The following is a 13,669-nucleotide window of genomic DNA, read 5'->3' on the forward strand; positions in this document are numbered from 1 at the left end:
GCGAAAGCATGGGCGCTTTCAGAAAGCGACCTCGTCACGAGACGAACAGGAGGCCATCCCCACGCCACCACATGCAGAGACAGAGAGAGGTTGCTAGCTAAGCTAGGAGGGCGAAAAAAGACGCCCAGTTACCACAACGCTAGCCGCCGTGAATAAACTCGGAGAGAGGGAGAGAGAGAGTCGGCTTTATGCTTTCTTTCGTAGTACTGGATCAGGAACAGTAATAGTGGTGGCTGCCGGCAGGTTAAAGCGTGCGCGATCTGAATCAGCAGGGGGGCAGCTTTGAAATTCTCGGGAGGAGGTGTATTGAAGAGAGGGAAAATGGAGAGATTTGTCTCTAGGACATTAGCTCGATCGGCGTCAGAAGAACTCGTCCGTCTTTTTTCTCATTGGATCGAGACACGGTTTCTCTAAATTTAGAGGATCAAATGGTCTTCTATACTCTAAAGCAGCGTCTTCTAAACGATCGTCTAAATTTAGATGACGTTGCTGCTGGATTATCTATATATATAGTTTCTCTAAACGGTCCTCTCCATTTGAATACTTTAAATAATCGGTATAGCAAAACTAAAATATGTAAAATACATTTGAGAGTATGATAAATACGTACGTACAAAAATTAAAAATAAAAATTATCTCTAATATATTTATTTGAGTATATATGACGTAATTCAGAGGACGTTGAGGAAGAAGATATAATCTTTTAGAGGAGAATGTAAATGACGAATATATATGATGAATATATAGAGGATGTTGTTGGAGCAGTGTAATAATCAGGTAGAATCGTCTGTCGTCGCCTTAGAAATAACATTTCCCTTTTATATACAATATCAAATATAGGCATCCTCCAAATGCATGTAGTTTATTTATATAAGTAACAAACTTCACAGTAGCTCTAGGGTGTTTTAGTCCTTTTAGTATATGTATGCCTCTCCTCTACTACGTGGACAAGAAGATTTTTAATTGATATATGGCGTGCTAGTATACACAAATTTATATAAATATTTTTATAGTGTTCATTCGGCTAAAACAAGTTTTCAGGCGTGCTGATCACAGAACCGAACTTCATCGGTGTCGTGGATGCAGTTCTTTTTTGAAGAGAGAGAGAGAGAGAGAGAGACCGCGCAAAAGCTAAGCACGGTGATGATTTCTCTTTTGCAGCACACAACATTTGCATCGTTTAGTGCCTCACCACGGAAAGACGAGAAAGAGAGAAGGGACCCGGTAGGAGAGCGAGGGCCCCTAAAAGTCCAATCACTGTGTATCCCTAACTTAACAATGCAAATGCGAAGACACATGCAGAAGCACGCATGAGATCGGAGAGAGCTCCGGGCTATCATGTCCTATTTGGGCGTGTATTATTGGGCACTCCTACTCTACCTACGGTGGCTGATTATTGGGCCCCCTATTAAGGGCTTGTTCAATTAAAAGTAAATTGATGAAGATTGGAGGATATTAAATCCTCTCTTAGGTTGATAGATTGGTAAATGGAGGAGATCTATGGTAAAGTGAACCTATTATTGCTATTCAATTTTTGAATAACAATGCTATTCTTTTCTCGTAGATCCCTTCATTTATGTGTCCATCAAAACAGCTTTAATTGATTTTATTATGCGGGTTCATCAACTTCTCATGCGCGTGGCGCGCGGCAGTGATTACGCGGTTGCCCCCCCATCAATAGCGCTTTGAACGTGAACTCGTGCATGCTCCCCGTCCCCCCGGGCCGTCGTCGTCAGATAGGAGTCCACGTTCACGGAGGAGTTTCCGTGCGTGCTGTCGGAACCAGATAAATGACGCCCGTCGTTGCTCAGGCCACCATGACCGTACCGTCCACAAGCCACCAAAAAAAATTGCTATCGTGCTGCACGAGCGAACCCAACGTACGTGCAATTTTGCTCAAATGTAAAAAAAGGCAGGCAAAAGATGTCTACTAGTACGTCGTGGTTTTTTTAATAGATACTTTATCTGTTTTTCTGTAATTGTCGTTGGATACGCGACAACTAAAAAAAGAAACAAAAGGAGTATATAGTTTTTGCTTGGGTACGTTTAGATAGTACGGGCATATAGCATTTTATTTTCCTTCTTCTCACCTCCTTTCGAGAGACAAGCGAGCTACGTATACGGTACAGGTAGTATTTTGCGTCGCAGCGCTGTTCTGTACGCCCCCGCGTGGGGCCCAGCGAGAGCCGGTCGGTCCCATCGAGCTCCCGCACCGCAGTACCTACTACCGTACAGCGCTGTGCGTGGCAGGTCGTATTTCTACGTGTACAGGCGTACAGCGCAGGCGCAGGGCAGCACAGTTAAAATGTTACGTCTCTCTGCTTCCCTTTCTCTGACACCCATGAATGGCGTTCCAGGCGGGTGGTGGTGGTGGGGCCGCGGCCGATGAGTGGCGGTGCACGAGCAAGTGGTACCATTTGTCACAAATTTTCCATTTCACAAGACTGTGTGTAAGGAGTGAAGACCATGTCTCTTTCTCTCTCTCTCTCTGCTCCGCGTCTCTGATTTTGATGCATGCAAAGGGACAGGCGCGAGGGTATCAGTTCGTACGAGTAGGAGCAGGCGAGTGTGATTTCACTGCCACTATGTCCCCTCCTCCTGCTCTCTCTCTCTCTCCTCACCTCATCAGCACGGGCTCTCTCTCGGCTTCCTCCCCGCCTCTCCTCTCCTTGCTTCTCGTCTCGCACTCTCGCAGCACGACGCCATTGTGGAGTGTGAGAGGGAGACAGACAGGTAAAGAGACGAGGAGGAGGAATAGAGAGACACGAGACACAGCCAGCCAAAGGCGAAAGGGAGAGAGAAAAAGGTAAGGGGCGTGGGTGTGGTGGTGTGCCGGGCCGGAGGTGTTCGTCGGCTTGTCGCATTGCTCTGCTCGCTTCCCTTCCCCCACCCCGGCCCTTTCCTCCCCGCCTTATTTCTTGCCCACGAGCTGGACGAGCCAGCTGCTGCGTTTCGTTCATCCGAGCGGCGCGGCACGCCGTGCTCGTTTCCTCTTCCTCCACACGAGACGCGGACGCCTCGCTGAGAACGGGAGGGGCTGCTCTGTTGCTGTAGATACCGGGCGAGGGCGGCGTGATCTCGGGTTCGACGCCGCGGGCGGGACGCGATGGCTTTGTGACCTTCTTGTCCTCTTCTTGACGCCCCCCCCCGACCGGTTTCAGGCGGTTGCGTCCGCGGCGTGGCGTGGGGCGATGCTGCGGAGGATGGTGCCCGACCCGTCGTCCCCGGACTCCTCCGGCGGGGGCGGGGACGCTCGGCCCCGTGGCGGCGGCGGCGCGCTGTTCGCCGTGCCGCGCCTCTTCGTCGGGTTCGCCGCCAAGCGCGTGGCGCCCGACGGGGAGTCGTCGAGGAGCCCGACGTCGCCGCTGGACCCCAAGGCGCTGCTGCTCCGGTCGCCGCGCTCGCCGAGGAGGACCTGGGGCGCGCCGGGCCTCGTCGACGCGCTGGCCGCCGACACCGCGGCCGCCAACTGCCTGCTCAGCCCGCGCCTGCGGCTCGTCAGGCAGCACAGCTCCCCGCCCAAGGGCTGCGGCGGGCACTCGCAGCCGGAGCTCGGTAAGACGATGTCCTGCTGCCCCGCGCCTGACACTGCCGCGGCCGGCGCCGGCGCCGGCGCAGGCATGTCGGTGCCGTGCCCGTGCAGCAGGTTCCAGTTACGCCACGGGGATCTGAAGTCTGGTCCTGAGGCCACCGGGTCGGCCGACACCGGCGCTCACCTCGCCAGCAAGCGCCACTCGTTCGACCTCGGCAAGCTCCCGGGCCCGGGCTCGCTGCCAGTGCCGGCGTCGGCGTCGGCGTCGTCGAGCGCCGCCCGGCGCTTCGTCGGCTCTGTCTCCGCGAGCGAGATCGAGCAGTCGGAGGACTACACCCGCATCATCGCGCGCGGCCCCAACCCCAAGACGACGCACATCTTCGGCGACTGCATCCTGGAGCCCCGTACGGTCGGGTGCGGTGACAGCAAGGCCGTGGAGTCGGGGGAAGGAGGCGCCGGGTGCTACTTCGTGGTCAAGCGCGCCGCCCCGGGCGCCGGTGACTTCCTCAGCTCCTGCTTCGCGTGCAAGAAGAAGCTTGAAGGCAACGACATTTACATCTACCGGTATGCCATTATTATCTTATCTATTCTAACCTGACGATTCCTTCAGTGCGTCGATAGGGTCGTCATCACATTTGGGGGAGCATTTCAGTTAAAAGAGAAGAGATTGAGATACTGGCTATCATCGGCATGAGGCCAGCATTGATCTGAACGAAGTATAACCGCACCCAACTGATCCGTGCATTGTTGGTCTGACAGCAGTGCAGATTCTTTTTCGGCGGAGGAAATAAAATTGTTAAACTTCCTAAGAATGAACAGAACAGATGATGCCGATGGAATATTAAACCGAGCTAGTAGACAACATCATGAATTATTACTAAATTCCATCGGTTTTTATTAAAGGCGGGGTCCAAACCGATCGAGCCATGATTAGCTGCACAGTCCGATAGCACTGGCCCATCCATCCTCCCACTCAACCATCCTACCGAACCGAGTAACTGTTCTTGGCATCGTGTGATGAACTTATGATTCATAATATCTCTTAACGATTCTGGTTGCGTGGCTTTGCATTGCATTGCAGCGGGGAGAAGGCGTTCTGCAGCGCCAATTGCCGGGACCAGGAGATCCAGCTGGAGGAGGAAGCCGAGAACAACACGAGCAGCGGCTCCCCTGGGTCCTCCTCCTCCTCCTCGTCGTCCTCCAACGACGACATCTTCATGGCCGGCATGGTGGTCGCGACGTGACCTCCACCCACCGGCCCACCACCGCGCCGTTTCGCCGCCGCAGGCGTTTTTTTCCATCCCTCCTCCAAGTACGACAGTGGGACAGGCGATCCTAGCCGATCTCGTTCACGGTTCAGTGCGCATCGCCGCCGTCGTCGTCACCAGTCTGTTGCTTTTGGTTCAGCAAACTGTACTACGTGATGGAGGAGCCGAGAAGGAAGAAAACGGTGAAATGCTCTGCTGTGCTCATGGTGGGTCATTGTCGCCAGTCGTCCTGGGAACCTGCGGAAGATCTGCATTATTTTTTTTTTCAGAAAGAAAGAGAGAGGAGAGAGGAGGTCGCCTGCCACTGTAGTTCTGATCCAAAGGCTGCCGGCCGGGCAGTGGTGGTGCCCCCGCCATCCCTTTCCTCGCTCGCTTTTCTTCCTACTCGTAGCAGCAGTGTCTGTCCGGTGTCTGCGCATCGCATTGCGTTGCCACAGCTACTGTCTTCTGAGATAATGACATCGAGCTGCTTTGAGTCATTTCCATCGCTCTTTTGATCTTTTCCTCTGTGCAGCGGTGGTGCTTGAGCTGGAAGGACCTGGGAGAAAGGGCATGCGATGATGGGTTTGCTAACTGAATGATGACTGATGGGGTGCCATACGTATTGCAGCCTTTATCGTCGTTACTGTCAGTCCATCCTAAGCTGGTGTTAAAAATCTGAAAGAACAAGTTCCCATTATTACTGGCGAGGGCAGTGACGCACACCGAATCTCTCTCGCCCTCACTGATGAAAAGCGGCCAGGTGCAGGTAGCGTTGCTGAAATCCATGGTGGAGTCACGGATCCCATCCAAATGGGCTCTGCTGACTGGCACAACAGAGCAGGCGTTGTACGTTAGGACCAAATCGGGAGGCAGGCGCGGCTCGTATCGAATTCAGAGCCGCCGGCCCAGGTCCTCACCAGGCGATTTCGAAACTCCGCCTCCGAGACAGAGGAAGAAACCGGAGCCAGCGGACGGATTTGGCGCAGCAGCATTTCAACTGGATCCTGCAACTGCATGTGCAAAAAAAAAGTCTATCGAACTAGCTCTTACAACAAGATTGATACTATTTTTTTACAGATTCATGAGTAGCGTATAGCCCATGCTAACGCTATAATCTTAAAAAGAAAAGTGATCAACAATAGCGACGATGCGAGTGAAGGGAGGGAAAGGGGACGGCGGGGTCGCGTGGCGGAGGATAAAATAATAATTTGGTATAGCCGACAAAAGAAAAACAGAGAAAAAGATGTTGTGCAAGCTCTAAACTCGAACTTAGAACATGTTTATTGCAACCATTATGCACTTACCACTACACTAAAATGCATTTTAGGTATGACTGTAGCCATAATCGGTCATAATGAGAGCTCCGCCACTGCGGGAGAGAGGGTCTGAGAGTGATGACCGATGATCCAAATAATATCGTCTATTAAATTTGAGTGAGCAAGAGAGGAGATTATTCAGCGATCTGAATTATTAGTTTTGATGGCGTGTTAAGTCTGATTATAATTTGTTTGATAGATTTAGTGTAAGCTATGAGTGTGAGAGTGATTTAGTTGGATAAGTTTTATAAAGTTTAAACTGGTGTATTATATAGTGGTATGTGGTATAGATATCAATCATATAGTGGTTGGTTACAAGTCGAACTAAACCATTTGGTAGAGCTGCAAACACACTATGAGGCCCAAGACCAAATACGAGACCTAACAGATAGAGACAGCCGCATGAGTTGGGCCTTTTCAAGCTAAAGCCCGTAAGCCCAACACTAGGAAACCCCCACGGCTCTAGTGGGCTGGGCCCCATTCAGCCACGTGGCCGAATCCCACACCCACACTCCGGATCAGCCTGCTCGTCGGACCTGTCCCCCTCACCGACCGCACGAAATCCCGGAAGAAGCCCTTGCGATACAGCCACCCAAGGCCAAAACATCGTCCTCCAGCCACGACATAAACCTCCTGCAGGGTGCATTTGCCATTTACCGTCTCGCCACTCTTTTATGCACAAGGCCGGTGGCTCTCCACTCGCTAACACCCCAAATTACCCTCGGCATCGCGCGCCACGTGATTTCGTGCGAATAGTAATTAGTAAAGGCTAGAGGGTAGAAGAGTAATTACATGCCTCAAAAAATGTCCTTTCTCCGGTGGCGATCCACCACCTGCTCGCGTACTCGCAGCGTGCGCTTTTGCCTCCGTCTCCGTCGGGATGGCTGGCCCCTAATCCGCGCCTTCACCGCCACAGCGGCACAGCCTGAGCCACTTCCAGTTCCACTGCCTCGCCCGAAACTCCGAACGCGCTAGCACGCTGGAGGTGAGCGCCGGGACTGTGAGCTAGCTAGGGCTTCGCTTCTCCGGCGCGGGATGGGCTACCTCGTGCTCTCGCCGTCACCGTCGCCGTCTCCGCCGCACGCCTTCCAATACGCCTCCTCGTCGTCGTCGTCGTCGTCCTCCTCCTCGGGCGCTACCTCCTGCCGTCGCCGCACGCGGAGAGGCGGGGCCTTCGTCGTTGCGTCGGCCGCCTCGCCGCTCGATGGCGGTCTCTCTCCCGCTGCGACGGCGGCCGACGCCTACGTGCTGGCGCGGCGGGTGGTGCTCCTCGGCGCCTCGGCCATACCATTCGTCAGCCTCGGTGAAGCTGCTGCCGCGCCCACGCCCGTGGCCGTGGACCTCGTCAAGGGTTAGTGTCTAACTGTCTATCCTATTCACTGCCAGTGCTGGTGTAAATTTTGGTTTATCAATTCGCACTCAGTCGTCCGCTCGTCCGTCATACTTGGGTTCTGGTCACGCTGTGGAGTAATTGCGAGCGAAATCCGTATGCAATTCTGTGGATTGATGTTAACAGACGTCAATTGTTCTGCAATATAGGAGCGTGAGAGTATCAAGGTGACACATCGTTTCTGTAGAGGACATTCCTATTACATATGTAGTGCTGCATTGCGGCCTTATATAGGAATGCATCAGTTGTTTGTGCTTGGCTCAAATGTGCATCTGCCGACTAGAATAATGAGAATTTGCAACTATTTTGTTGAGAGTTTGAGACAGTGGGTGCAAGAATATAGAATACACTAGGTATTGAATCCATCTAGGATTATGAGCTAAGCAACTCTGATGTTAGGGGCAGGCATGCTTTTCCTTTTTGGAGCAGGTCAGCAGGCATGCATGTATGAAGAAGAATTAGTAGATGGTAAAACCGTTCCCAGAGTTGAGTTTGCTTCTAAAAAAATCAAACTTTCAATCAACTTTATGTCAGATTATACACGTCAAAACCCATTAGCTCCTCAATGGTTGCTGTCCTGAGTGTTGGCACTTGTGAGCATTAATCATACTGATGAGAGAACTAAAATTTTGAAGTTTATGTAATAAAATACTTATACAAAATGGTGGTCTTGCTGTTGATAAGTCAACAATTTAAATCCTATCGTTCAAAAACCTGAACCCTATAACAATTGCAGAGTAGATGTTGCACATTAGATATATGTGTGCTTGATGTTGCTTTGTTCTTAGATGGAATGTATCCTGTAATTAACTGCAATGGAATGTTTTAAAGCAACATGATTTTTAGTGGGAATCTATGCTAATTCTAGAAAGGTTTCAAATGGTTTCTAATAGTTATATCGGTATCCAGGCCCTAGTTTTTTATGTTATTGACAACAGGTGTTGCAGGAAATTTGTGAAACACAAACACACAGTCTTGAATTAGTGTATGACTGTTTTCCTTGGAGTTCAATATTCTGGTGAAAAAAATCTAGAATTGGAATAGTGTACTAATTATCCACATAAATGTTCCTAGTGGTATTTGAGTTTGTTTACATCACATGACCAGATGTCGCCTTTTCTCAATTTCCCGCAGTTTATGGCATGTTTTTATCCGAAGGGTTTGTTAGAAGAAAGGGGATTGATGCCCCAAGGGTAAATCATGAAGCTGAGAATTGCTACGAAACTTTCAAGATCGGACGTAATTCCATCATCTGTAGACCTAAGGAGGATAAGATTGATGGTTAGAACTTCCACCTTATGTGTAGTATGTGTGAAAGATAGAAGTTATGATTACCACAAAATCTTTTGAAAAGAGTTAAATGCATCAGTGGCCCCTGAATTTGTTAAGGGATGCCACTTAGGTCCACAAACTTTGAACATGCATTTCTAGGTCCTTGAACTCGTTAAGGGATGTACCACACATCTCTAAACTTGTAAAAATAGTGCATCACAGGTCTATTTTTGGATTATACCAACTACTGCGGTGTGCCACTTAACAAGTTCAAGGAACTAAAAATGCATTTTTAAAGTTCGTGGAACTAACTGGCATTTATTGACAAGTTCAGGGGGCGCTAATGCATTTAACTCTTTTGAAAACTACCACAACAGGTGACTTTTGGATTTGTTGTCCTATAGACATTTTTTGTCATACTTGCACAGTTCTTTTGGCTTGTAGCCACATGAATGGATTGAACTGACCATCTAGTAATGCTGTATTCCTGTAAACTGGCATGGGTGTCGCTAATGTATTTTACTTTAAGATGAGATTGTTTTGAGTTTTGACTTAACTAAGTTGACGGTGCTGCCTCATTGTCATTGACATTAGGGAATCGAAATATTGTGCATATTTTCAATGAGGTTTTTCCTGGTCATTGATCATTGAGGACTTATTTATGCCTGTGTCGTCATTCCACAAATATAAACAATTTATTGATGATTTTCTTCTATCTGTAGAGACAAAGAACGTCCCTAAATTTGAAGGGACAAAGGGTATTGCAAAACCTGACAACACTCAACCTGAAGGAACTCAGGCTGAAACTATTCCTGAAGCTCGTCAGCGTGAATCATCCTTACAGTTGGTGCAAGAACAACCTCCAGAGAATCCACTGCTTGGCTTTCTTGGTATAGTTGGAGTTGCTGCCTCTGGTGTTCTTGGTGGGCTGTACGGCACTTCTCTACAAGAAGAAAAGGCCCTGCAATCAATTGTCTCCTCAGTAAATCATCTACAAACCTGCAGTTAGTGTGTTTTGCTGTTTGTTTTAGTTTAGATATATTGATTCTTAATTTCATATAGCCTAAATGAGAATGATGCTCAATTCATGAGGCATCCCAGCACGCACTGCTTATTTAAAACAGCAACGATCTTATAATCATATAATCACATATTTTGAATATATTTCCAGTTAGTAAAATCTCTGTTACTTTACTAAAACAATGGAGTTGCTGCTCATGGTATGCCTGTCACCGCCCCTATTGCACCCCTATATTTGGCTTATTTATCCACACTTGCCACTTAGCACAAATCAGTTTCACGGTGCTACCCAAATCTTCTAAAAGCATGGTGTGACCTAGCTATATATACACATGTATTTGTGGTGTCGTGACACACATGCATTTTTTTTCTAGCATCCTTTTGTACTTAGAGAAAACTAAATAGTGTCCTGTGCACTGTGCACACCATCCTTATGCCAAAGTACACAGATCTGATGTGAGCCATTAAACTAATACAAAATTGCTCTTAACGTATTTATAAGGAGTTTGACCATACCTTTTTGTTTTCCAAACTCATGATAAGGGCAGGTCTGGTGCAATGGTGAGAGCTGTCTCACTGAGTCACCACGCTCGTGGGTTCGAATCAGTCTCTCCGTATTTGTGGGGAAGGCTTGCCTCAGTTTATTCCTTCCCTAGACCCACTCATGTGGGAGCTTTTGGCGTTGTCATTTTTTAAATATCGGTCTTTTAGCCTAATAATATGTGGGGTTATGCTTTCATCAGCTTACACATTTGGTTTCTTTGGTTTTGTAGGCTTCTATGTTAGCTTGTATCTCTATTTTGTGTGGTTTCCAACATTTACACCATTTCAAAGCGCTCTACTGTATATTTTTGTAGCCTTAGCCAAGAAAGAAGTAGAGTTTCACACAAGTCACCAAGTAGTAAATAAATATTTGTGCACACGTTCTACTATTCTGCCTAAAGGTAGTTACACTCAAATCTTGACTGCTTTATCAGTAAACTGAACCTTGAACCATGTAAAATGAAATCAGTTTGTACCATCCTTCATAATGTGAGGAAGCACGGTTTGGGGCAAAATACTTAACTCATGTATGTTATTCACGTTGCTTTCCTAGTCTGAATTATGCCTCTGGGGAACGAATAACTTTCTTTCCTTGATGCAATGATGGGTGTTTGAGGGAAATCACCGCTGATGATATGTTTTTGCAAGCTCGGTTTTTGTTTCATATCTGAGAGTAGGAACATTAAAGAGGATAAAACTCTGAATCTAATGATTAATTGAATTACCATTTTCTCACCATGATTCTGAAGAAATCTGACAACTGTAATGTCTTGAATACAGAAAGCTGCCAAAAGTATTTTGAACACCTTTGGTATACTAATTGTTCTATTTTCTAAAATTTGACCTATGGAAATTGGAGACCTGATATATTCAATGTTCTATCTTCAGATGGAGAGCAAATTGGCTGAAAATGAGGCAGCACTTTCATTGATGAGGGATAATTATGAGAAACGGTTACTGGAGCAGCAAGCAGCACAAAAGAAGCAATCTATGAAGTTCCAGGAGCAGGAAGTTTCTCTTTCAGGTCAGTTGGCTTCAGCAACAAAGACTTTGACATCACTGAGTGAAGAATTCAGAAAGGAGAAGAAATTAGCTGAGGAACTTAGGGATGAAATACAGAGATTAGAGAGTAGTATCACACAAGCTGGCATTGATAATGATGTGCTTGAAACTAAATTGGAAGAAAAGCTTGGTGAGATTAATTTTTTGCAGGAAAAGGTAAGTTTACTCAACCAAGAAATTGATGATAAGGAGAAGCACATCAGGGAACTCAGTGCATCACTTTCCTCGAAGGAAGTAGACTACCAAAAGCTGACCGCTTTCACAAATCAAACTAAAAAGAGCCTTGAGCTTGCAAATTCTAGAGTACAACAACTCGAGGAAGAACTAAGTACAACTAAGAACGCTCTCGTTTCTAAGATATCTTCTATTGATTCACTCAATGCTAAACTTGAAACCTTGAACTCTGAAAAGGAAGAAGCTGACAAAAAAATAAATGAGTTAATACAAGAGTATACAGACCTGAAGGTTGCTTCAGAGACAAGGGCAAGCCATGATTCCAAACTACTGTCAGAAAGAGATGATCTGATAAAACAGCTTGAGGAAAAACTGTCTGTTGCATTAACTGATTCTAGCAAAGATCAAGAAACAATTGTTGAGTTGAACAAGGAGTTGGATGCTACCAAAATGATGCTAAAGAATGAACTTAAGTCCATGGAAGCTTTAAAAGATTCAATTCGATCATCTGAAGAGGCTCTAAAGACTTCAAGAAGTGAGGTTTCCAAACTTTCCAAGGAGCTTGAGGAGGCAAATGAATTGAATGAGGACCTGGTATCACAAATTTCTAAACTCCGAGAGGAATCCAATGAAATGCAAGTAGATCTCACTAATAAACTAGGAGAGGCAGAATCACTATCTAAAGCTCTGTCAGAAGATTTGGCTTCAGTAAATGAAATGGTTCAGAAGGGACAAGAAGAACTCGAAGCCACCTCTATTGAGCTGGCATCTATTGCTGAAGCTCGTGACAACTTGAAGAAAGAATTGCTGGATGCGTACAAGAATTTGGAGTCAACCACACATGAGCTTGTCGAGGAAAGAAAAATTGTGACAGCCTTAAACAAGGAACTTGAAGCGTTAGCGAAACAGTTGCAGGTTGATTCTGAAGCAAGAAAAAGTCTCGAATCAGACCTGGAGGAGGCAACAAAGTCACTAGATGAAATGAACAATAGCGCGCTGTTACTGTCTAAAGAACTTGAGAGCACTCATTCTAGGAGTGCCACTCTTGAATCTGAGAAGGAAATGCTACGCAAGGCTCTAGCTGAACAAACGAAAATCACAACCGAAGCTAAGGAAAACACAGAGGATGCTCAGAACCTTATCACAAGGCTTGAGACAGAGAAGGAGAGCTTTGAATTGAGGTGTAGACATCTTGAAGAGGAATTGGCGTTAGCAAAAGGTGAGATACTGCGCCTAAGGAGGCAGATTAGCACAAACAGTTCTCAGAAACCAAGAGCAAGAGGACCACCAGAGGCCAGTGAAACTCTGAAGGAGCAACCTGTGAATGATTATAATCAGAAGACCAGTGGAGTTGTTGCTGGAACTCCACAGCCTGTGAAAAGGACTGTAAGGAGAAGAAAAGGTGGCGCATAAACATGTGTGTGACTGTGTGTATTGGAAGCCCTAGCCAGAGCCATCGTTTTCCCATACCTTCCTATTTAGTAATTTCATTGTTACTCATTTTTTTCAAAAAAATGGCATCCTTTGCAAAATAGCATCAATAGCTATTCAAGTGTTATTTACACCCCCCCCCCCCCTAGTATTTCAGTTAGTCGATGTATTTTGTTTACGTTTTTTGAAAATTGAGGTCTGTATGTGTATAAATGAGTTATTGAATGGCCAACACGATGAAATTAAGGTATCTGCACCTATGCCGAGTGCTCCATACACCATATCATTGCTTGGTTTGGTACCAGTCGTTGATTTGAATCTCAATAACATTAATAATACTTCGTGTGCCCCGTATACTTTTGGATTAATCTATTCAATCATCATTCATTTAGGGGTGTTTGGTTTTTTATGACTAAAGTTTAGTCCATATCACATCAGATTTTCATTGCCAATTACGAGTATTACATATAGTCTTAACCATTAAACTATTTATACAGATAAAAACTAAGTGTGATGTACCATTTCTACAAGTTTAGGATTATATGATACATCTACATCACTTAGTTTAAAATGTCTAGAAATACAATTTTGAACTTTGTAGATTTAAGTGACATCCCTTGTCAAATTTAGGTGTCACCGATGCATTTTACTCTTTTTATTTCTTCTATTACTTTTTATT

The 13,669-nt window shown here is 46.4% G+C and overlaps 2 protein-coding genes across 4 annotated transcripts; both read left to right on the forward strand.

The window, feature by feature from the left end:
• Positions 1-2,450: 2,450 nt before the first annotated feature.
• LOC103643065 (FCS-Like Zinc finger 10) lies at positions 2,451-5,283 on the forward strand. Of its 2 annotated transcripts, XM_020550089.3 has the most exons (3): positions 2,452-2,806; positions 3,162-4,096; positions 4,614-5,283. In XM_020550089.3, the coding sequence occupies exons 2-3, from the start codon at positions 3,192-3,194 to the stop codon at positions 4,774-4,776; spliced, it is 1,068 nt and encodes a 355-aa protein (XP_020405678.1). In that variant the 5' UTR covers positions 2,452-2,806; positions 3,162-3,191; the 3' UTR covers positions 4,777-5,283. The 2 variants fall into 2 exon arrangements, with proteins under 2 accessions (XP_008664449.2, XP_020405678.1); XM_008666227.4 differs by having other exon boundaries at positions 2,451-4,096.
• Positions 5,284-6,890: 1,607 nt separating this feature from the next.
• Positions 6,891-13,328, forward strand: LOC103651743 (MAR-binding filament-like protein 1). Of its 2 annotated transcripts, XM_020550090.3 has the most exons (4): positions 6,912-7,449; positions 8,623-8,769; positions 9,483-9,742; positions 11,212-13,328. In XM_020550090.3, exons 1-4 carry the CDS (start codon positions 7,134-7,136, stop codon positions 12,970-12,972), a joined length of 2,484 nt encoding a protein of 827 aa, XP_020405679.1. In that variant the 5' UTR covers positions 6,912-7,133; the 3' UTR covers positions 12,973-13,328. The 2 variants fall into 2 exon arrangements, with proteins under 2 accessions (XP_020405680.1, XP_020405679.1); XM_020550091.3 differs by lacking the exon at positions 8,623-8,769 and having other exon boundaries at positions 6,891-7,449.
• Positions 13,329-13,669: the final 341 nt, after the last annotated feature.

Source organism: Zea mays, chromosome 3, assembly GCF_902167145.1.
Source record: "Zea mays cultivar B73 chromosome 3, Zm-B73-REFERENCE-NAM-5.0, whole genome shotgun sequence".
Taxonomy (NCBI): Eukaryota; Viridiplantae; Streptophyta; class Magnoliopsida; order Poales; family Poaceae; genus Zea; species Zea mays.